At 38.3% G+C, this 24981-nt stretch overlaps 1 protein-coding gene across 2 annotated transcripts; it reads left to right on the top strand.

The window, feature by feature from the left end:
* Positions 1 to 2698: 2698 nt before the first annotated feature.
* INSIG1 (insulin induced gene 1) lies at positions 2699 to 23528 on the top strand. 2 transcript variants are annotated; one of them, XM_036760119.1, is made up of 6 exons: positions 2699 to 3126; positions 4200 to 4642; positions 7441 to 7565; positions 10189 to 10355; positions 10970 to 11069; positions 21453 to 23528. In XM_036760119.1, exons 2-6 carry the CDS (start codon positions 4231 to 4233, stop codon positions 21480 to 21482), a joined length of 834 nt encoding a protein of 277 aa, XP_036616014.1. In that variant the 5' UTR covers positions 2699 to 3126; positions 4200 to 4230; the 3' UTR covers positions 21483 to 23528. The 2 variants fall into 2 exon arrangements, with proteins under 2 accessions (XP_036616014.1, XP_036616015.1); XM_036760120.1 differs by lacking the exon at positions 21453 to 23528 and adding an exon at positions 15619 to 17531 and having other exon boundaries at positions 2873 to 3126.
* The last annotated feature ends 1453 nt before the right edge of the window (positions 23529 to 24981 follow it).

The raw sequence follows: 24981 nt of genomic DNA, 5'->3' as shown, positions 1-24981 counted from the left end.
AAATGGGTGTGGTGGTATAAGTTAATGGCAGATACTCTAAAGCAATGGGTGTTGTGCCAGATGGTAGCACACTATTAGAGACAGACATATACATATAGGTATATACACATGTATGTACATATACACAAACATATGTGTGTATAAATGTTCCAAATGTTCTTTATAGTACCCAGGGTAAGCACCATCGTGACAAACCTACAGAGTGATGAACAAAGTATTCTAATCTAGATTGTTACCAACTAGGAGTCTGAACTTGGCCAAGTCACTTCCTCTCTGGGACTTGGCTTCCTCATGTCAAGTACAGTTGATGACCTCTTAGATCTATTCCAGCTCTAAACATCTGTAATTCCATGCTTTTAACTGTTGTTGAAGAGTATTTATTAAGAACCCACAATGTATTAGGCAAGATGTAGGACTGGAATGTTTTTCATCCCTCAGTTTATGGTCTGAAGTGGTATGACATACATCATAGAGAAAACATCATAAAGACAGTATATCAATAAAAATGGCACTATACAAACATCTGCCAACTACTTTTTAAGGTTGCAAATTATTTATGTTTTCTCTAGTGGCTTCTGTCGATTTGCTTGAGAGAAGCAAATGTCTTCAAACATAAAAGACTTCCTGAAAAAAAAATGGTTTGGGTCATCTTTGTTTTTTTTCAATAAAGGCCTTAAGACAAACAAGATACTTTGTCAAAATACCCTGCCTTTAGACAGAGACTCTCATCATGCTATCCTCATAAACAAGATAGAGATGTGTTAGTACAGTTAAGATGGATTCAAAATTGGTTGAATGACTTGGCCCCAAAATTTCACACAATCAGTGTGAAATTGGAAGGTCTCTGGTGGGAGTAACAAAACCATCTGCCTTTGGTCCTGTGCTGTTTAACATGTGATCATAAATCATGGTATGGAGCATGAGCTTAGTGGATTTATGAATAACACAAAGCTAGTAGGTTTGTAGAGCAAGTCACCACCTAAACAGACTTTGACAGGATGGAATACTGGACCATATCTAATAAAATGAAATTTAATAGGAATGAAAATCAAGAGCTCAAAATAAAAAGGCATGAGCTAGACAACAATTCAGCTGAAAAAGATATGACTACAAACTCAGTATGAATCAGCAGAGTGATAGGGCAGTCAGAACCAAAAACCAGACCCCAAATGTATTTGAGCCTAAGCTACATTAATTATGAGAGACAAACTGTGGAAGATGCTAGACCCACCTGGTCACATCACAGGAGAAGTACTGTGCCCATTTCTGGGTGCTACATTTGGGGAAAGCAAGCTGAAGGAGGCCACCAAGTGTTGGCCCTCTCTGGTCACCTACAATTCAGGCTATATGAAGATAGGCTGAAAGAAGTGAAGGTATCTAGCCGGAAAAATCAGATTTAGAGGGAACACAACATCTGCCTTTAAATATGGGAAGGGCTTTTCATCAAAGAAGAATTAGACCCGCTTTCTGCTTGGCCTCAACGGGCAGAACAGGAAATAACTCTCGGAAGCCACGGTGGTGGCTATACCTAAGCAGAACATGCTGCTTGTAGGGGTGGTGAGTCCTCCCGGTGAAGGGCTGATGCCCACTTGGTGGCTATGTTGGAGATGTCGTTTAAGCTCCTGTCTCGGATTCTGTAATTCTGTAAATCTGAGCAGCTCCAAGTCCATCTGAGGCTATCCACAACCGCAAGTCAACTTTGTAACTACAATGTGGGAAACCCTCACACGCATCTATAACCTAAACACATCAGTGGGGCTGATGAGTACACTGGAGCCCCACCCGGCCAGGACAGTCACTGGGCTCTACTGGGAGCCTGTAGCAGGTGTAGGAGTGGGAGGGAGAAAAGCTTTTATGAATGCCTTTAATGAGGGCATCCAGCAAAAGCGGTGCTAGCAAGGCGGAGTTCAAGGTCGTGAGGGCGGCAGGTTAAAGAACCCAGGCCGCGTTGGACTAGAGATGTGCCGCGTTGGACTAGAGATGTTCCACGTCAATTCTTTGGGTCACTGCTGGGGAGGTGGGGCGGGGCTTTTGACACCCCGGCACCGGGTGGAGAAGGAAAGGCTGTCCTCTCCAACCTCCAGGTGTGAGGCGTGCCAATGAGGCACCCAGCCCGGGCGCGCGCGGCTGCGGAGGTGGGGAAAGAAGCGCGTGATGCTCAGCTCCGCGGCCCTTCCGCTGCCAGCTGCCGCCCGCCTCCTCACCCCGCCCCACGGGGGGCTCGAGCCAGGGTGGCGATCGGTCTCACAATGTTCTGTTTCCTAACGTTCTGTTCTCAAACCTCGCCCCAGCTCCTCTCCAGCACGCGGGCCTCCAGCACCGGGCTCGCGTGCGTGCGTAAACGCACGCTCTCGCTGTTTCCTCCTACCTCCCCCCGTTCACCCACCCAAGCCTCGATTACAACGCCCTCCCTCTGCTCGGGTCCCACGCCTCCTCGGCGCCCCCCTTTTCCCCCCTCCCTCGCCGCTAGCGCGGGGCCCTCGGCTCGCACTCCTGCCCCAGCGGTTCGTATCTGTCAGTTGGAAAGGCGGGTGGTGTGTCCCCTACGTCATATGGGCCGCCTGCCTCCCATTGGCTGGGGCGGCCTCACCAGACCGAATGTTTACCTGGCGGGGAGAAGGAGGCGTGGCCTCAGGCTCGGGCCGAGGCAGAAGGAGGAGGGCGGCCGGGAGAGGAGGGGGCGGAGCGGGAGCCGGGAGGGGCGGGGTGGGGAGGGGCCGGAGTAGCCGGGGGAGGCCGCCTGAGCCGTGGCTGTGGCCGCTGCCGCCGCCGCCGCCGCTGCCTCCGCCGCTACCGCCGGAGTGGTCCCTCCCCCTCGCCCGGTCAGCGCGGGGAGGGAGGGGCCGTGGTTGGGGCCCGAGTTGGTTTCGGGTAGGTTGGGACTTGGTAACGTGATTCGGGGGCTTCGCGCGTGTCGATATAAACCTTTTAGCACCGGCCCGACGCTTTTAGGCGAAACTTTGGAGACCAGGCCGGCATTCCTCCTCCTCTTCCTCCTCCTTCTCATTCAGCCTCCATCCTTGGTCGTCCTCCATATCTTTCTCCTCCTCCTCTTCCTCCTCCTCCTCCTCCTCCTCCTCCTCCTTCTCCACCGGGCAGGCCGCTGGTCCCGCGCCTCTCCATCAGGTAAGGCGGGCCCCGCGGGAGGGCCGTCCCCGCGGCCTTGGGGATCGTGGGGGCCTCGGCGCTCTCCCCATCCCCGGCCTCAACCCCGACTCCGAGTCCCGGGCGCTCCCTCCCCCCGCCCCGCGCCAGTCGGCTTCCTGCGGCTTTTGTCTCCCATCCTCCCGAGCCCGAGGTCTCGGTCAGGTCTGGACCCGGCTGTTTGTGGGTCGTTGGATGGAGAGCTCCTCGAGGGCAGGGACTGATTTCTGCTTTGCCTTTTTTATCCCAGACCTTGCAGGGAGCTAGTCGGTGCTTAATAAATGCTCTTTGACTTCTTGCCCCCAAAGTGCATGCGGGATGTAGGGAAAGGTTTGCGAGGCTAGTAAAAGCACCTGTCATTTATTGAGTTAAAAAAAAAAAAAGAAAAGAAATTGCCCTGTATAGAAAAGAGCGAAGCAAGCTCTGCTGTTTTAAATCCAGCTGGGGAAAACGAGATGTCCTTTTCCTAACGCTTGATAGACCTGATGGCTCGTGGGCTTTTGGAAGGCAAGGTTGGTCAACTGATGTTTCCCCAAAGTTTGACGGCTGCCTTTGCTTTTACAATTCTATCCCAGGCACGCTGTAGGCAAGTAGGTTAAAAAAAGTTTGCTTTGTAAAGAATAGCGTTGGGGAAGGGGGTAGTGAGCTCTCCAACCAGTACTTTTCTAGGAGGGAGAGTTCTAAACAGTTTGCATGTGTTCCTTCCTGCAAATGTTTATACAGTCCCTGCTCTAAGGCTCACTGTTAGGGATCCCGTTAGATTTCATAACAGCTCTGTGAGTATAGATCTTTTTGTAACCTTGTATGGCCATTTTGCAGCTAGAGGAAACTAAGGAATAGGTGAGGTCATTGGTTCTACAGTGAATCAATTGCAAGAACTTGGTAAAGCCTCGTCATGCAAGCCATTGCTGTGTCCACTAAGCACTTCTATCTGTTCTGGGGTTCGAGACTGACTTTGTCCATAGGGCCAGATGACATCAGATGCCTTGAAGTCATTCCTACCCATTTAGAACTGACTTTATGTCATTGTTTGGCTTTTCCCAACTTTCTTTTAGGAGATTCTTCCAAGACCTTTGGTGGTGACTGATGCCCAGATTAGACGAACACTTCTGGAGTTGTTCTTGCACTACCAGAGGGAGGCATAAAAACAACCTGAGTGCTGGCGCTGCTAGGCTGACTGAGAAAGTGGAAGACATGCTAACTCCCTCAGTCTCCAGTCCTTCACTGGTTCTGGTAGGTGAAGGTGCCATCAGCACTGAAGCCACAGACAGGAACAGGAACACTAACACCAAGAGCAACAGCAATAGAGCCCCCAGTAACAGTTGGCACCATCATTTGGTGCAGCGAAGTGTTGTGCTTTTTGCAGTCGGTGTCTTCCTAGCCCTGGTCCTCAACTTGCTTCAGATACAGAGGAATGTCACGCTATTCCCAGAAGAAGTTATTGCCACAATCTTTTCCTCTGCCTGGTGGGTTCCTCCTTGTTGTGGAACAGCAGCTGGTAAGTAATGGTAGAGCTTTCCAAATAAACAAATAATGGATGAAGATGGCAAGCTTAATTAATTCTTGCCCAGGAGGAATAACTTGGGGGAAAATCTATGCCAATTTCACATGGTAAAACTGTGCCTCCCTGTTGAGATACACTTTGTAACTTGAAATCATATTATTATAGGTTTTTAGTAAGGCAGCATGACATTGATTCCAAACCTCAAGAGCTAGTCTAAAGAGCTTCTGGGGCAAAGTTTGAGGAAATCTAAGGATGGAGATGAGGTAAGAAGATAAGATACTTGTATAGGTACTTATGATGTGGCTTCTTCCTACTTCCCTCAGGCAGCCTGAGGACAACCTTTGATTCTAGTGCAGCAGCAGACATGTGTCATCAGGAGCTAGCTGCCCTGTGATTGGCCTCCATTAGAACTGGTGAGCCACAATGCTTGATTGCTATTGGTTCCCTGAGTGAACATGCTACACTGCTGGAGAACTGAAAACAAGTCAGTCACGTGCTTGGAAGGAGGTTGCTGGGGGAGGAACTTCTGCATTTCCTTATGCCAAAATAGCCCAGTCAACAGCAGCCAAAAGCCAAGCCTTTTTCCTAGAACTGTATCATGACTTTGTAAAATAAATACATGGATGCCTTTGTATTATTTGATTAGAACCACTAAACTTAATATCTTTTTAACAAAGATACAGCAAATGACGCAATAGAAAGATGGAGCTTAGGTAAATGAGTGAAATAGTTTAAAAACATATTTTAATAAAACATTTGTTTCTATGATCAGGTTGATTTAGCATCTGTATTTTTGAGGATTTCTTTTTAGCCCTATAAGTGACTTAATTTTTGTTTGGCGGTAGGGAGCTATCCAGGGGAACTACCTCCACCAGTGAAGAATGGCATTGGCTCTACAACATAGTGTATTAAAGTTGTTTGGGGACCCTGAGAAGTTAAGGGACTTGACCAGAGTCAGAAAGCCAGTTAACTGAGGAAAGAATCATTTTTAATGCAAAAGAAAATAAAGATTCTCATAAGGGAGTTTTGTTGCTGAGAGCAAATAAAATCTGGGGTTGGGGGGGAAGTACGATGAATCTTAAACAATAGGTAGAATGCTATAATAAGCAAAAATTGAATAATTTAAGTTTCATGTGTTATAGCTATATTTTCCAGGGGAAAGTTCAACTTCTGATTATCTGAACACAAGTAAACATTGTATGACTGCTTTAAATTGCCCTTTTTTAAAAATAAAAAAAAGTTTTTCATGTTTTAAGAATAATCTCAGATTTGAAATTTCAGCACTGTGGACATGTGAAAATATAACATGTGAGGAGAAGATACTTTGAGCCAAAAAACTAGACACGAAATAGAACTGAGACTTACCCTTCAACAAATGTAGTAGTAACATCCCGGAAAATCCATAATTCATATCCCACTGCCTTTTTTTTTGTATATTTAGTAGGGGAGACAGTGGTTAATTTCTCATGGACAAATCTAGATCCAAGAAATAATGAAAAGTATTTTATAAAATACATTTTCACTTTTCTGGACTATATAAAAGTTTATACTTAAGTCAGACTAAAATCAATCATAGAACTCAGTTAAGCCAGAGACAATTTAGAGTCTTTGTAATTAAGATCAAGTGCATAATGCTAGAGATCCAATTAAAAAGTGAGGAAAGCCATTCAGTTACCCTGGTATTTCCAAATACTTATGTGTATGCCATCTTCTTGATGAAATATATTTACAAATTTTCACTTTCTACCAAATATTTGCTATTTCTCTATTAAAGAACAACATTAATTATTAATTAACTGCTTTCTTATCATACCAAGTCTAAACTTCCATTCAGATTTCAGGGGCATACATAATTTTGGCCCAGTGTACATATTTAGGGCAGCTAGGTGGTACAGTGGATAGAGTGCTGGGCCTGGAGTGAGGAAGACTCATCTTCCTGAGTTCAAATCTGGCCTCAGACATTTACTACCTGTGTGACCCTGGGCAAGTCATTTAACCCATTTGCTTCAGTTTTCTCATCTGTAAAATGAGCTGAAGAAGGAAATGGCAAACCAGAATTTTGCCAAGAAAATCACAAATGGGGTTATAAAGAGTTGGACACAACTGAACAAAAGTACATATGTAACCTGAATAAAAGGTCCAGCATGGATCTTTTCCTCTAGTCAGAGCTCCCTCCCTACATGTGATACAGTTCTTTCTACTCTCATACATTTGTCCCACCCCTTCATGTTCATGGAATATCCTGGTAGGATTTAACACCTAAAGAGAAATTCAAGGTCTTTGGATTCAAACCCCAAGTTGAAGATCCAGAGGGGCAAGAGGATTGCCCAAGGTCATACAACTAATAAATGTGACCAGGTTTTGACTTATCCAAATCCAAATCCTGGCCATCCTTCAGGGTCAACCATAAGTCTCACCTTCCATGACTACTCTAGTGTAATCTCTCTCCCCCCTCTAACCTATTGCATGTATAGTCATAGTTCATAGAATTTTAGAGGTGAGTGACAATTTGAGCACAGGGCAATTCAGTTGGATCTTCCTGTCATTCACATATCTGTTCAGTTAGACATCTTTTTAACTTAATCAGGTGATATAAATCTTTCACAATGACATTGTCTTTTAAAATTCTTTGGAAACAGCTATTCTTGGGGTTTGTTTTTTTCAGTTTAGATTATTAGAATTTTAGAGTCTTACTGTTGTAACACAAATACTTCTAAGAAGGGAATTGTTTGGGTAATATTGTACACTGTTCTTTAACAGTCTGTTTTTTTTCACTCTTTTTCCCCATACAGCTGTTGTTGGTTTGCTCTATCCCTGTATTGACAGTCACCTTGGAGAACCTCACAAGTTTAAGAGAGAGTGGGCCAGTGTAATGCGCTGCATAGCAGTTTTTGTTGGTATTAACCATGCAAGTGCTGTATCCTTGAAATGTTCTGTATGTGTGGGATAATTTTGAGAGGTATTTTTCCCCCAGACCTACTTTTTTTTTTGAGCTGATGATACAAGTCAGTGAATCCAACTTACCACATGGAATATTATTAGCACTGGAAAGGAACCCTGGAGATCATCTAATCCAAGGTCTCCTAAATATGGTTTCAGGCTGTATAAACAGGGGTTGTGTGAGAAAATTGCTATACTGGCATTGGTTTCTTATAATCTCTCAAATATGAAATCATGTGCAAAAAGTACATGACAGTTTGTTGCTATGAAAACTTGATTTATTTTGAAGGAAATCTTCCCTGACCCCAGATTAGCATTTTTCAATTCTGTCAATATATTCCCCAAAGTGATCTCTGGCTAAACTAGTTTGAGTGATTCTAAACTTAGTTTAATACAGACATATCAGACTTGCCAAGAGTGACACCCAAAACTCCAAAGTACTGAGAAACTAGATTAAAATGTAATTGGGAAATGTTAAACAAAAATATTTTGTGATTTTTCTAAGTCAGTATGCAGCACTCAAGAATCCATTTCTATGAAAGTTTGACACCACTGGTTTAATATATTTAGAATATTTTATTTTGAAATGTGTTCCTTTGTTTATCTTGAGTAAAATTTTTTAGATTTGGAGGTATCATTAGATTGTTTGGTAGATTTGAGAGAATGAAGTGTTTGGTTTTTTCTCTTTTTTTCTATGATGCAGTATTTTTTTATTCCTCTAGAGTGATTTTAAATTCACATTGTAGATGCAGCATATAGTTGAATTTAATGGATCTGTGAAGAAATGTTTCTTAGGCACACTTTTAGACTTGGAAGTGAAAAGAACATCGGTTGAGTTTAGAGACAAAGATTTTAGTGTCCGCTCTGACAATGACTTTTTATATAATTTCAGGCAAATCACTTAATCTTCCTGGGCCTTTGTTTCCTCAATTATAAAATGAGACAATTGGACTACCATGACCCTAGACCCTTTTAACTGTAAATCTATAATTCTATGACTATATCAGTGGTGAGGAACCTTCAGCCTCCAGGCCACAAGTGGCCCTCTAGGTGCTCGGGTGTGGCCTTTTGACTGAGTCTAAAGTTTCACAGAACAAATCCTCTTATTTAAAAACAAATCCTCTTATTAAGGGCCTCGAGGCTGAAGGTTCCCCACCTCTGGACTAGATGTTCTCAAAATTTCCCAGCTCTGTTAATTTTATTTCATGATTACTCCTAAGGAATAATGAGAACTGAAGGTGGAGTTGCTCTTTATGTTAATAGGTGGTAGCTAACATTTATACAGCACTCACTATATGCCAGGCACTATGTCATGTTAAGCGCTTTACAATTGTTATCATAGTTGACTCTCATAACAACCTGGGATAGATAGTTGCTATTTTTATCCCTATTTTACAGATGATGAAACTTAGGCAAACAGAGGTTAAGTGACTTGCCCAAGTTTGCACAATGAGTTCATTTATTCATCTAGAGTGACTTAAAATCCACATTGTCGATGTAGTATGTAGTTAAATTTAATGGATCCATTAAGAAATCTATCTTAGATGCACTTTCAGACTGAGAAGGCAACATGAAATAATAAAGAACATCTGTCTGAGGCTGGATTTGAACTCAGGTCATTCTCACTCCAGGTCCAGCACTTGATTCACTTCACCACCTAACTCCCCAAGTAAGTGCAGTAATAAGTGCCCACAGTAAGTGCAGTAGGCTGGCAGAAGATCCTCACTCTACTCTGGCCACTACTTGGACCTGCTGACATGGCAAGTCAGTGAATAGATTATTCCAGAATTTTAGAGCTCAAAGGTGCCATCACAACTCTCACTCTCATTTCAGAGATGAATGTTGCTTACAAGGAAAAGTTGTTTTCCATATCATATGAATCTCATAAATAAAATGCATGTCTTGTCCCTATCAGTAGTGCTATCCTAAACTGTACAGGGCTGCTGTCCATACAGATTTCCAGAATGAATGTTATTCTGGGATGCTATTCTGAACTGTGTACACCTGCTAGGTGTCATAAAATACTCATTTAGATCTGTTCTTAAAATAGTAATTTCTAATAATATTGGTGTAGAAAAGTAAAACAGCATTGCATATAACTTGGTTTTTAAGACTTGTTGCTTCATTATAGAAACATTGTAGCAGAATTATACATGAACACACATTTGTCAGGAAAAGAACTTTGAAAAAACAAAATTTTGGGCTAAGTAATCACTAAGACATTTCACAACGTGGTGATAGTCCTGATAGCCCTGTGTCCAACAGGGCCTTTCAGCCTATTAAATTGATGAATTTTTCTCTGCTTGGTGAAAACTTCACATTGAATCCTAAATAGTTATTCTCTCCCCACCCCACAAAAATGAAGCTCAGTGCTAGATTTGGAGTCATAGAGGACCTAGGTTTGACTCCCAGGATTTGAATAAATGGAGAGAAGCTCTTCATTTCAGTTGCCTTATCGGAAAAGGGAGTTGGAGTAGGTAGTTTCCCTTTCAGCTCTAAAGTCTGTGGTCATAAGCCTATGTAATATAGGTAGTTTGCCAAAAAGTTGCTCTTAAATGTTAAATAAGTATTAAACTTTTCCTTAATTTCCACATAATCAGAAACTGGATTTTGCCAATAATGTTCAGCTGTCATTGACTTTAGCAGCTCTGTCTTTGGGCCTTTGGTGGACTTTTGATCGTTCAAGAAGTGGCCTTGGGCTTGGAATTACAATAGCATTTCTAGCAACTCTGATCACTCAGTTTCTTGTATATAATGGTGTTTATCAGTGAGTATATTGTTTTAAAACTTGACTTTTTAAAACTACTGGTGTTTTAGAACAGGGCTGTCCAAAATGCGCCTGCAGTGCGATTTATGCAGCCTGCCTACAAGCATAGAAATTTACATAAATACTTTATTAAACAAAGCAGAGCTACCATGGAGCTCTCACTAAAATGGAAAATAAAAATATATTGTCTGTTGTTTCAATAAAAACCTAAGGTTGGACAGCCCTGTTTTAGAATATTGAAACTTGTTTTTTATTTTCATATGCTATATGTGCTTAAATTGAGCTTTTCCTAATCTCACTTAACTCTTACACGTGGCATGAAATTCTACAATGATATTCTGCCTTGTTCCTGAATCTCTCACATATATAATATATTGCTATTCAGAAATATATTTGGGCAGTGAAACATGTTTTTCATGAGATGATGGCTCAGCTGTGAAAGCTCTGTGCTTGGCTCTTAATGAATCAAGTGTGGTTTTCAGTGATACTTTATTTTTTAAAAAGTCTGCCTCATACTGAATTGAATTAAGATTTTTCCTTGTAACTTTGTAATTTTAGTGGAACTGGCATGTAAGTCACTTAATAAAAATCATACTTTTTTTTTTTTGCTCTAGGTATACATCTCCTGATTTTCTTTATATCCGTTCTTGGCTACCATGTATTTTTTTCTCAGGAGGTGTGACAGTGGGAAACATAGGACGACAACTGGCTATGGTACGATAAAATCATTCTGTAGTCTGTAAGCTTTTTAATTTCAACCAGACAGAAATTCTAATGACTTGCCATGTATTTTCTATAGCTACAAGAAAAGGGGTTTTTTGCTGTTTTTATTTACTACTTAACTGTTCATTAGATGTATTATCATAGCCTTCTGCTGACCTGTTGATTAAAAAGTTTAATGAGACTTGGAATTTGAGTGATGGATATATACAGACACATGCATGTATGTATTAATAGATATATTTTTAAAACATTCTATAGCAACAATTCATGAAGTTAAGGTTATTAGGTTAGTGTAGGGGAGAGCATAATGAGTTTTCCCAAAATTTAATGATGTCATGTATAAATTTAGAATCAATAATTTCTAAATCAGTCTTTCAGATTAAAGATAGGCATCTGTGTCCGTAAATAGTTTTATATTCTAGCATACTAAGATCCTTAGGACCTATTCCTTTGGCTTGTAGAAATTTTTTGTTTTTTAATCAGAAAACTTAAGGAAAGAATTTAGAATATTATATGCAACCAGAACTGGAGACTAAATAGAAATTAAATCTCAAATTTTATATATTTTATAAGATAATCAAATATTAAAAATATAAGCACTGCAAAATAATCAGGCAGTTTGGGTCTGTTAAAATTGTAACATTTAATAGTTTTTATCAGTAAATTGTAATATTACATCAGTGATTGCCAACCTTTCTAGACTTTTGATACCTCTTGTTCTTTGATTTCACATATTCTCTTATTTCTCTAAAACTGCTATGTGGCATTCAATTGAATTCAGATGTGTTTTTTTGTTGTTGTGCTGATAGCCTGTAAATTAATTGAGCATACAAAGATGCCTATTAGCAGATTATAGGGAATATAAATATTTTGATTAGACCAATGTCATTCACCATTTTAAAAAATGTTTATGTGTTGAACACTTAGCCAACACTGTCCTTATAGGTCCAGAGCACCCTATAGGGCTTCTAGTTCTTTGTAACCCAAACATCTAAGAAGGAGGAAGAGAGGATCTTGTTAAATAAGAGATGATTACTACAGATAGTAAGTGCCCTGAAAGCTTAACTGGTCATCCAGAGCTAAGGTGATTGAGAGAGGCAGTGCTAGGAATTAAATAGAGAAGAGGCAATTGGGAGGGTCACCCAAGACAGGGGAAGCCATGAAAGCAAAGGCATGGAAGCAAGATTACCCAGAATGTGCTTGGGGATTAAAGAGTAGATTAATTTAGTTGGAAGGCAAGATTTATTTAGATTAGTTGGTATAGAGTAGGAGGTTACTGTAGAGGAAGAGATTTATGGAGGGAGTAAGACTAGTTATCTTGTATAGGTAATAACAGGAAGCCACTGAAGGGTTTTGAGTGGGAAGATAACAAACAAAAGAGTATTTTAAGAACACTAATTTGGTGACCTCAACTAAAGTCCTACTCCAGTGACTCATAGAGGCATGTAAGTGATTCTGGCTTCTTGAAATCTATGCTAACAGAGCACAAGCTTGGGCAGATATATGCCAAGATGAAATAACATTGAGTCTTGATCTGTCAATGGGCTGTGTTTACATTGTTTAAGAAACATCCTAGTTAAGTTCAATGAGACTCATCACTAGGAGTTTGGACATTAGTTAATTTTTGAGCCAGCAACTTATAAAAGCAATCTATTAAGGTTCTGAAGGGTTAAGATCTGTAATGATTTGTTGGAATTGGGACTGGAAGAGTACTCACACTGAAATCACCAGTCCTTGAGGTATTCATGTAAATAATCTGGGAAAGAGTAGGAAGAGAACAGTTAGGGTACTTGTAATATTCGTAGAATCACAGATACAGGGCTAGAAGGGGCCCTAGAGGTTATCTAGTCCAGGCTCTCCTCAAATATGAGGAAACTGAGGCCCAGAGGGGATGTGACTTGCCTAAGGTCACAATAGGTCAAGAATAGAGGTAGGATTCAAACCCAGATCCTTTAACTGCCTAGCACTCCCCAATGCATGATGTTGGGCTGATGATGGTGTTGACAGTGGAAATACAAAATGTAAAAGAGGCATTAAAAAGGATCTTAATAAACTGAACAGGGTAAGAAAATTATGGTGGCAAAATTATGGTCAAAGTAACTTAGATGAAATGATTATTTTTGGATTAGAAATTAGTTGAAAAATTCTCAACTAATTTAATAGCAGTAAATAGAATAATTGCAATCTTTTTACTTTTCTTTACCCACTTCAGTAAAATTCATTTTCTGACTAATGTCCAGGTTGTTTGCATCCAGCCTAACAAGAAATATTGAAAAACAGTCATCAGAACTTGACCTTGTGGAGTACCTGACAGTATTAGTGGAGATGTAGCACAGTTTAGTGAGAAGAGCATGCCTTCAATCCAAAAGCCTTGGATTAAGTTATTAAAAGAACTTGAGGTATCTCTTACTGGAATACCTTCATTAACAAAGATTTGAGGAACAAAGCTCATCTTAACAGTGTAAGCCTGTACGTGAAGAGATCTGAAAAAAGTTCTAATTTACTCAGTGCTGAGGAAGTGATGCTGTCTTATGTGCAGACCACTTCATGCCAGGACTTGACCTTGCATTAGGACTGAGCTGGACTCTCAAGCTCACACAGATGAGTTATGTAAGGGAAGGAGCGCTGTTTATAGAGAAGAAGGTAAGGGTCCAGAGGCTGCAGCCACCTGTCTAGAAGAGAGGAAGGAAATATCAAGCTCCAAAATCTAATACATGTTTAAGGTATAGAAATTTGTAAATGCCTCTGTAATCCTCCTATATTTCTGCCTTTGCTTATGAAGTTTTTGGCAAAAAAAAGTATGACCTTGAAAGAGATGTTCTTTATTAACAGAAGTATATCATTTTACAATTGTTATTAGGTTTTATGAAACACTGATATTAGGAAAAACATTGTAACTGGGAACAGTCGTATAGGAACAATGATATGTGTTTGTGAACAGCTGAATAGAATTACAGTGGGATTTTTGTGATGTATCCATATTTAATCATATTATGTAGTACATATTGCAAAATAAACATGCTCTGGGCCTGTATCTATTCCGGAGAAGTGAAGAGAGACAGGAACTTCAAGATTAATGGTAGCAGTATTTTTAGTAGCTTAAAATGAATAGAATTTGTAGGCTGTAATACTGCACTGTTTGAAGGATTTGTGATTTCTTCAGTGAAGGTTTTCCTCACACCAACCCAGATCACTGTGTCCTTTGGTACATTGTCTTCTTAAGCTGCTGTGGCCAAAAAAGCCAACACTCTGCAACCAGCCTAGTGGTGATCTTCTATGAACATGGATAGGGTGGCCCTAGTGCAAGTGATGGACTGTCCATCGCTGGTAGCCTTTCAAACTTGATAAGACCTGCCAGAGATCACACTCTGTTGTCATAGCTTTGAGAACCCACCTCCACTCCACTGTGAGCTATCAGTACTATCTTTTTAATGAAAGAATAATTACATGTTTTTAAACGGTAGCTTTACTCCTTCAAAGACCTGTCCCAGGAAGTTATTTATCCTGGGTTCTCAGAGGCTAAGCCAGGGGAATACATTTTTCTTTTTTTTTTCTAGATTTTTTTCTAGATTTGGGTAGCCTTTACTCAAATGATTAATCCTTTAAACTCAGTTTGCAAGATCAGGTGTATCAAGATCTTAAAGTGCAAATGCATGGTTAATTTTTAAAATACCTCACAAAAATTACTTGCATTTATATAGTATTTTTTCCACTTACATGTTCAGCATTCATTTTTGTAAAATTTTAAATTCCAAATTTTTCTCCTTCCCTTCCTCCCCTCCCTTTTCCCCAAGACATCAAGCAGTCTTATATAGGTTGTACATGTACAACCATGTTAAACATATTTCCACACTAGTCATGTTGTGAAAGAAGAATCAGGACAAAAGGGAAAAACCATGAAAAAGAGAAAAACAAAAGGTGAAAATAGTATGCTGTGATCTGCATTCAGATTACATAGTTCTTTCTCTGGATGTGCTTAGCATTTTCCATCACAAGTCTTTTGGAATTGTCTTGGATCATTGTATTGCTGAGAAGAGCAAAGTCTATCAAAGTTGATCATCACACAGTGTTGCTGTACACAGTGTTCTCTTGGTTCTGCTCACTTCACTCAGCATCAGTTCATATAAGTCTTACATGTCTTAACAGATTTTTCTGAAATCAACCTGCTCGTCATTTCTTATAGCACAAAAATATTCTATTACATTCATATACCACAGCTGGTTTAGCCATTCGCCAATTGATGAGTATCCCCTCAATTTCCAATTCTTAGCCACCACAAAAAGAGCTGCTATAAATAATTTTGTACATGTAGGTCTTTTTTTCTTTTTTATGATCTCTTTGGGATATAGACCTAGTAGTAGTATTGCTGGATGAAAGGGTATGCACAGTTTGGCTGCCCTTTGGGGGTAGTAGAACACAAATTCTAATAACTTTTGCCAGTCTGGAAAGGCTTCCAGTAAAGGCCCATTTGACTTATTTATGTCTAATTCTTGGTGTGTTTGAAAGAAAGTTGCTCAGTGAGTGCTGATTTTTTTTTCAGCCACAGCAACTCATCAAGGCCATCTGCTAATGTGGAAAGAAGTTATGATCTATGTCACTGGAGGGAAGAGTACCATACCAGTGAAATCACAGGTCTTACACACGTATATTAAACACACACACAAATTCAGGTGGTTTGAACTTATTTGAGTTGAGATTTTGAATCAAAAGAAATAAAATAGAAGACAAAATTTAGACGTGTTTCCTTTAGAAGCCCTTGGGCTTACTTAGAAAAATTATCTTGGTACCTCATGTGCTACTTATTCATGGTACGTTTGTCATATTGGATAGCCAGACAGGAAGTGTACTGCTTAAAAGTTGTTTTGCTATTTTGAGAAAGTAGAAGTAATTTTAAAAGTAGAAAGTTTGTCATGTATTCCATGGTTATTCTGAACGATTATTTTTTTTTTTTTGCTTCACTAATTCATTTGTCCTATAGACCTGCTACTTAAGTGGATAAGACTCAACAGAAGCATCCTTCTGTTGCTAATTTCCCCTAATAGACAAAGGGCTTTCTTTTAAAATTACAAATCTCGTAGCCTATAAAATAATGTATTTTTTGCTCATGTTACTTCGTTAGTTACAGGATAGTGGTTGAAATATTATGTCAGTTTTAGTTTTGAAATAATTAGTTTCCTTTCACAAAAAATTCAGAAGTCAGACTTTAGGATTCATATTGTCCTCTTATTTACCTATTAATTTTCCATAGACCGAAATGTTTTGGAGATTCAGGTTGTTGATAACTCTTCATGATAAATAAGAAACTTGAAGATGGGTTTATTGTAATATGCACACATACTGAAAGCTTTCTATTAAACAGTTTTAAAGAAGGAGTTATTTTGTGTACTAATCAGGGCCATCCAGAAGTAGTCAGGGAAAATTCGCCATAAACAAATTGGCTTTAAGCAGTTTATTGTGCTGAAGTTGGTGTCCTGTGTCAGATTTGTAAATTATATTTTCAGAAATGTAATGTTTTATCATAGCTTTTTATGAAAGGTTAGTAATTCTGTTTGTGAGTCTTAGATGGCCTGTGACTGGAAGGGCAGTGATGAGAGTTTGTTTGAAAAGGCTTCACAGAGAATCTTAATTAGAACCAAAGAGAAGTGACTATATAGTGTCTGAAAAAGAACATTGACGTGGGCTATATTAAAGGTAGTTGAGGGCAAAACTACGTGCAGAAGATAGTCAATAAATATAATTTAAATGCAGAATATGGATGCTAGAAATAGGTAAGGGTGAATGGTTCAGCATTTTCACTTGTCACCCCACCTGAAACACAAGTCTTAAATGAACCTATCTTCTACTGCACCCATACCTATAATTTCTGCCATACCTATAACTAGGTGTCTTATCTCCCCAACTAGATAATTTTTTTTTTTTGGCATGGCAATCAGTGTTAAGTGAATTGCCCAGAGTCATGCAGCTAGTATGAGGTAGGATTTGAACTCAGGTCCTCCCGACTCCAGGGCGAGTGCTCTATCCAATTATACCGCCTAGCTTCCCCTTTCCCAGCTAGATTCTAATCACCTTAAGGTCAAGGACTTTTAGTGTTTTACATACAATACGTACCCCAAAAAATGTTTTTTGTTAGGAGGAACGTTATGATAAAATAAATAGAATAAAAGAATAACGGTGATTATCAAATTACTACTCAGTAACCATGTATACTCATAGATAATCCTTTCTTAGATTATATCTAATTTCAGCTTTTTCATAAATTATGTTCCTGACTTTTTATGGTAGACATTAGGTGTTGGATCATTGGACTTAATTTTTAACTAAAATGATGACAGTGCCCCTTCATCCCATTTTCCTTAAGGTTAACAACAGCACAATTTCCTAGAATTTAGGCTGTTTTATCATCAAGATGATTATAGTACATGTAGCTAAAATGATATTTTTTTTGTTTAAAGAATGTTTTTAATTGATTTTTTCTCGATTACATATAAAAACAAATTTAAGCATTTGTTTTTTTTTATTTTTTGAACTCCAAATTTCTTCCTCTTTCTCCTCTCTCATTGAGAAGGCATGCAGTTTGATATAGGTTATACATGTGCAGTCATGTAGTTATACATGTATCAGCCGTGTTGGAAAGGAGAACACAGACCAAAAAAAAAAACCTAAGAAAAATAAAGTTTTAAAAAGTATGCTTCGATCTGCACTCACACTCCCATCAATTCTTTCTCTGTAGGTTAATTTCATTTTTCATCATAAGTCCTTCAGAATTGTCTAGCAATTGTATTGCTAGAATAGCTAAATCATTCACAGTTGGTCATTGTACAATGTTGTTACTGTATACGGTAATCTCTTGACTCTGCTCACTTCACTTTGGATCAGTTCATATAAATCTTCTCAGGTTTTACTGAAACCATCCTACTCATCATTTCTTATAGTACAGTAGCATTCCATTACATTCATATGCCGTAAATTATTCAGCCATTCCCTAATTCGTGGGCATACCTTCAATATCCAGTTCTTTGCTGCCACCAATATAATAATATTTTTGAACATAAAGGACCTTTTCTTTTTTCTTTGATCTATATGGGATACAACCCTAGCAGTGATATTGCTGGTTTAAAGGCTGTATGTTCAATTTTATAGCCCTTTGGGCATAGTTCCAAATTGCCTCCAGAATGGTTGGATCAATCACAATACCAACGGTGCGTTAATGTACTCCAAATTATATTATTTTTAAGAGGACTGAATTGGAAGTGTGTAAAATTAATAATTGCTTTTGTTTTTAGGTATTCAAAGGCTAGAAAATCCATTTATATTAAGGGTTTGCATGGTAAACTATAATATGTATGCATATATATTTCACTGGGTATGTTTCCAAAGTGCAAAAATACAATATATAACTTTATTATCATAATATTTTTCTTCTAACCAGGAAAAACTCTTAGGGCCTCAGGAAAATTATTGACAAATGAGAGTTTGGGAAAATCATAACCACAGAAGAGAAGTCCAGGCAATTATAGCTTCAGACCTAAGTCCTTGTGTGTTTTACTGGGACCTTTAGTGGCTTAGATGCTTTAGACTTGAACTGATAATCGGGTAGGGTTTCTTGTCCTGGTGATATAGACCTAATGTGAAATCCAGCCAGGGTTGTCTGGAGCAAAAGCCCGTTCCATAAAGGACAATAAGCTAAATAAAAAAAAATTTTTTCCAAATATAATCTGTCCCAATGAAGTCCTAAAGGCTTCCAGTCTTTGTGATTGATATGAACTATTGCTAATAATTTTGAGGGTGCATTACATATTTTGAGAGTATTCTTCCTTGAACAAAACAGCATAAGGGATACAATTAGAATAACATCTTAATATCATTTTAAGTATATTTTCATGTTACAGAAAATACTTTAGTTAGATCACTTAAGTCATTGCCTACAATTTGTCTCTGAAGAAGGGGAAAACATGAAGATTAACTGAACTCTTTATAGCTTTCTTAATTCCTGAAGAATAAAAGTTAGTTATTCTACTTGTATTAAAGCAAAATACAAAATTTTACCACCTTTCCTTAAAATGTGTAGGGTCATTTCATGAACTCATACTAGAATTTGTAATAGTGAATGCAGTGTATTTGATTTCCATTAATTTTGGCTGACTCTATGAATTGTTTACAAAGATCATTGGTTCTTTGTCCCAAGGTATCTTTCTGTTTATTCTCTAATTCAATTTCATACGTATCATTAGGTAAAACAGTGCTAAATTGGTATAATAGAAATACCTAAAAATTAACTCTAAAATAACTTTTAAAACAAGTAGGACTTTTAGAATAGACTGGATAGTAGTAACAAAGATAAGGGGAAAAGAGATTAAACAAATATTAGTAACTCACCTAGTATGCAGAGAGATTTAATTAAAAAAAAAACACTAGAGGAACCCAAGGCAAGGCCAATTTCATGTTAGTGATTTTCTTCAGTGGGTTCAACCTCCCTCTTTTTCCTTGGTTCTTTTAAAGTTCTGAAATTCCTGATTCTTCTCCATTTTTTTTCTTCTGTTAATCCTTATAGGTGATATAGGAGCTTGTAGTAGAGATGAATATCTGATAGCTAGAAGTTGGTGTCAATTACGGTATGGGTCCATCTGGTTTTCCCATATGGTTTTTTTTTTACGAGCTTCACCCTCATACCATCGTTCTTTGTTTTCAGATAAAAGGTTGACACTTCTTTTTTTATTTGTGTATTTGGCAGAAAGGGCTGATACTATAACCAGAAGTCTTTTCCACATTGGATATGAAGACTTCTTTCTTTTAAGGCTATAGCCATTTCTGTAGAGCTTGTTCTGAGTTATGGTTCAAAACCATAAATGGCTGTAGGCCATTCATCTCTGATTGCTAGTGGCTAATTTTGTTTGTCTCTTATTGGTCTACCATTCCACAGTGAAACTATGTTATCTAAAATTGTGTTTCAGTTATCTGTATAGAATTTCTTACAGGATCTGATAAGATGTCTTCCTGTCATTTCCTTCTTTGAACCCATCTTGCCAAAAAAGAACTGCATTAATTAATCAACAAGAATCTGTTTAGCACCTACTATATGCCAGGCACTGTACTAGGGATACAAGTACTAGGAATGAAACATCTCTGCTCACAAGAAACTAATGTTCTAATGAGGGAGACATCAAGTAAATAATGAAAATATGTATAGCATCATAAATATAAAATTAATACGTTCAGATCTATACACAGCAGTTAAACACAAGGTAATTTAGAAGGGAGGACACTAGCAGGAGGTCGAAGGGCAGGGGTGGGGGGGTTGGAGATCAAGAAAGATTTTATCTTCAAGGAAGAGAGGGACGTAAGGGAAAAGTAAGGGGGAATGGATTCCAGGCGTGTGGGATGGCCACAAATCATTAGTTCTCTGCTAGTGGACTGTATAATATGATATCTTATTCCAGTTAATGTGCAGTCTTAAGGTGATGCTGCTGAAACTTTAAGAAGCCAATTGTGAGGCCTCTTTTATACATTTTGGACATTACTGATTTTCTGAAGACTTTTAAGTTGCCATATTCATGTGATTCCCACAAAACATGCACAATCCTTTTTACGTTGATGTACGGTTACTTGAATTTAGTGAGCACTTACAGTTCTAAGTTGCTGACAAGTCTGTTCCCTTTCTATAGGATTCCCTTCATGTAGATTTCCATATGATCCTCAGGCTTATCAATTTATAGTGCAGTATTGTGCCTTATGTGGTTCTTGTTCTCACTAGAGTATCTTATCTGTGTGCTTCTAAAATACAGTCATCAACAGGCAGAAGTTCTTGGATGACCATCTCAGTGTTTCTTGATTGCTAGTATTCTGATACAGTTGAAGATGTGGTTCTCCAGTAAATGTTATCTTACCATTGAGTCCTTTGTTCTCCTTAAGTACAAATATGTAATATAGTGTGAATAAAACTAATCCTATTTCATAATACTGCTTCATTCCCCTGGTGAGAGGAATAGATTTGACAAGCATCATATTAGTAAGTGTACTGTCAGAAATCTCCCTTCACTACAAGTGAATAAACTGGTTCAAACAGTGTGTTTCCTAGAAATGTTCAGCCAGAGAAGTGAGGTTCAGTTTTTAAGAGTACCACCCACGCTGTGTTCGGTGTTGTATTCTATGTTGACTTGGACTATTGCTCCTGTATAAATATATGCACAGTCAGACTTTATTAGCTAACTTTAGATTATCAATTTTATTGATCATCTATTTTATCTATATGTATTATGTTTTTAAAAAACAAAAGGTCAGAGTATCTGGTTCAAATCACCAGTGTTTCCAAGTAAAAAAAAAATGGAGTACACTATATATATGTTCATCATCATCATCTCTCTCTCCTCTTTGTAGGGTATTCCTGAAAAGCCACATAGTGACTAAAGTCTTCAGACTCATAGATGCCAATATGGAAGCAAAGTTGGGAAAAGAACCTGTGATACTGGATTGTGGTTGAAGAGTTTTTTTTTACCCTGAAGAATCTATTTAGATTGGGCCAACTGCACAAATGACCTGGGGGAGGACCAGAAGGGTGGGGTGGGGTGGGGTTAAAGATGGTGGAATAATAATCTACTCTAGAATAGCCAAGTGGAAAAATAACTGCTTATCTTGAAATCTTACCTCGATTTACTGCATAAGCATTTGTACCTGGCTGTGCCCTGAAAGGATTTATGCTAAATTGTGTTAGGGAACTTCAAGTATTAGATTTCATTTAAGTTATTGAAACAGTTGCCATATTTCAAAGCCTTGAACTAAAATTAAATTGCAAACTATTCCTTTTGTATTTGTGCCCAAGAGGTAGAATTGATGGTGCTTGACAAAGGTGAGGTATGGTGTAATAGGAATAATATTTATCCAGAAGAATAAAAATAGGGTTGTGTTTCAAAAAAAAAAAAATAGAGGTGATCCATGTCAGGTTGTAGCATTAACTTAATGCTTCAGGAATTGTGCCCTCATCTTAATGCTGCAATAGCGCACATACACACCCATACACTCATGTATATCAGCAGTATATCAACTATACTTTTTATCCTAACAGTGAAGTTTTATGTAGACAATCTTATTGGAAGCAAATGGCAATGAAAAGTGTCAGTTCTACAGTGTGGTATCTTGCTGACATTTTCACCTCTGTTTATTTAATTCTTCCTGAGATCTGTAGACATCTAACGGTAGCTGTAGATCTCTGCCATTTGCTTCATTCTAAATGAGCCGAAATTATTTCTGTATTTCTCTGTTACTATAGAATAGAGATTGCAACTTTTTTCACAGCCCTATAGGATTTGCAATCTGTGATTGCCTTGTAAAAAGAAGAGTGCATATGTCACTGCATTAAACATTTGGTGTTTCTAAATATCAATTATATTGGTGAGCACAATGTATTCAGTTAATGGCATAGACCACATTAGACCTAATTTGCAACTATTGGGTCTTAAACTTAAAGTGCAATGTATATTAAAACCAATCTGAGCCTTGTATTCTCTTCAATATTTATTCTTTTTTTTTTTTCATATGAGATGTTAAAGAGAAGGGTTCAGCATTTCAGTACTGCATGGAGGCAAAAATTCAGCAATAATTTCTTTCACTAGAAAAGATATTTTATTGTTGTGCCTTCCATTTGAACCCTGATTCTTTGAGAAACTCCAGTTTTGTGGTTATGGTATAGTTGTAATTTTTTCTCACATGAATCGAGTTTTTTTTTTTTTGTATTATGCAATGTAAATGTTTTCAGTTTGTTTTAAATCTTGTTAAGATGATTTTTCACATCTAATTAATTGGTTGTCCTTTTAAATTGATGTCACCAGTCAACAGAGTGGAATCTTGGGCTAAATAGCTTAAGAATGGTTTTTGTGTGTATATTTATGTGGTGGTCGTCCTTTTTTTTTTCTCTTTTGAGGAAAATATAAATGCTCTTGGTGCAAAACTCTAGAAAGCTGTAACTGATTACTGTAGAGAAAAGTTGCAAAAGTGGGGCGATTCTAAACTTGTAAAGGATCCCTTATAAATATTCTAAAATTGAAAATGAACAGTGATGGGAAAAGATTTTGTTGTCAGAATAGTTATTCCTTTCAAAACCAGAAGTAATTAGCAACATGCAGTAATTGAATATATCAATTTATACTTGATCATGTATAAGCAGTAAGTGTTTGTTTTTCTCAGTTAAACTGGAAATTATTCTGTACCTACTAGATTTAATACAGCCAAAATGTGAATCTGGTTCAGTTTTTGCCAATACTTGTAGCAAGTAAACAAACCAAAGTGATCCGAGTTTGTAAAAATCTATGAACAAAATTTGCACTACTCTGAATTTGAACATTTAGGAAGATTCACATTGATACAGAAGTTTTCAACAAGTGTGGTGTTTTTTGTTTTTTTTTCTTTTGCATTTTTTTTACTATTATTTCAAGAATTTATTAAAAGGTTCAAGACCAATGATTGTGCTTGTGAATTTTCTTTTAAATCATTATTTATTTAATATTTTTGGCTTTCACCATTAATTTTTGCAAGAGTTCGAATTACAAATTTTCTCCCCATTTCTACCTTCCCCCCCACTCCAAGATGGCATATATTCTGATTGCCCCATTCCCCAGTCAGCCCTCCCTTCTGTCACCCCACTGCCCCCCATCCCGTTTTCCCTTACTTTCTTGTAGGGCAAGATAAACTTCTATGCCACATTGCCTGTATATCTTATTTCCCAGTTGCATGCAAAAACAACTTTTTTTTTGAACATCTGCTTTTAAAACTTTGAGTTCCAAATTGTCTCCCCTCTTCCCTCCCCACCCACTCTCCCTAAGAAGGCAAGCAATTCAACATAGGCCACATGTGTATCATGCAAAACCCTTCCACAATACTCATGTTGTGAAAGACTGACTATATTTTGCTCCTTCCTATCCTATCCCCCTTTATCCAATTTTTTCCCTTGACCCTGTCCCTTTTCAAAAGTGTTTGCTTTTGATTACCTCCTCCCCCTATCTGCCCTCCCTTCTGTTGTCCCCTGTTGTTTATATCTCCTTCCTCCTTTCCTGTGGGGTAAGATACCCAATTGAGTGTGTATGTTATTTCCTCCTCAGGTCAAATCCGATGAGAGCAAGATTCACTCATTCCCTCTCACCTGCCCCCTCTTCCCTCCCAACAGAACTTCTTTTTCTTGCCACTTTTGTGCGAGATAATTTACCCCATTCTATCTCTCCCTTTCTCCCTCTCTCAATGTATTCCTCTCTCATCCCTTAATTTGATTTTATTTTTTTAGGTATCATCCCTTCATATTAAACTCACCCTGTGCCCTCTGGCTATATACACATACATACATACATACATATATACATATATACGTATATATGTATGTATGTATGTATATTCCCTTAAGCTACCCTAATACTGAGGTCTCATGAATTAGACACATCATCTTTCCATGTAGGAATGTAAACAAAACAGTTCAACTTTAGTAAGTCCCTTGTGATTTCTCTTTCTTGTTTACCTTTTCGTGCTTTTCTTGATTCTTGTGTTTGAAAGGCCTATTTTCTATTCAGCTCTGGTCTTTTCACTGAGAAAGCTTGAAAGTCCCCTATTTTATTGAAAGTCCATATTTTGCCTTGGAGCATGGTACTCAGTTTTGCTCGGTAGGTGATTCTTGGTTTTAATCCTAGCTACATTGACCTCCAGAATATCATATTCCAAGCCCTTCAATTCCTTAATGTAGAGGCTGCTAGATCTTGTGTTACTCTGATTGTTTCCATGATACTCAAATTGTTTCTTTCTGGCTGCTTGCAGTATTTTCTCCTTGATCTGGGAGCTCTGGAATTTGGTGACAATATTCCTAGGAGTTTTCTTTTGGGGATCTTTTCCAGGAGGTGATTGGTGGATTCTTTCAATTTCCATTTTACCC

This window comes from Trichosurus vulpecula, chromosome 5 (genome assembly GCF_011100635.1).
Source record: "Trichosurus vulpecula isolate mTriVul1 chromosome 5, mTriVul1.pri, whole genome shotgun sequence".
Taxonomy (NCBI): Eukaryota; Metazoa; Chordata; class Mammalia; order Diprotodontia; family Phalangeridae; genus Trichosurus; species Trichosurus vulpecula.
Note: the sequence above shows the minus strand (reverse complement) of the source record. Positions and strands in the feature narration are given on the sequence as shown.

What these genes read in the sequence shown, in the direction of transcription:
- INSIG1 (XM_036760119.1), top strand. Translation starts at nt 4,231, where the DNA reads ATGCCCAGATTAGACGAACACTTCTGGAGTTGTTCTTGCACTACCAGA. An exon ending in GTATATAATGGTGTTTATCA is followed by an intron (nt 10,356 to 10,969) that starts GTGAGTATATTG and finishes TTTTTGCTCTAG; the next exon opens with GTATACATCTCCTGATTTTC. An exon ending in TAGGACGACAACTGGCTATG is followed by an intron (nt 11,070 to 21,452) that starts GTACGATAAAAT and finishes TCCTCTTTGTAG; the next exon opens with GGTATTCCTGAAAAGCCACA.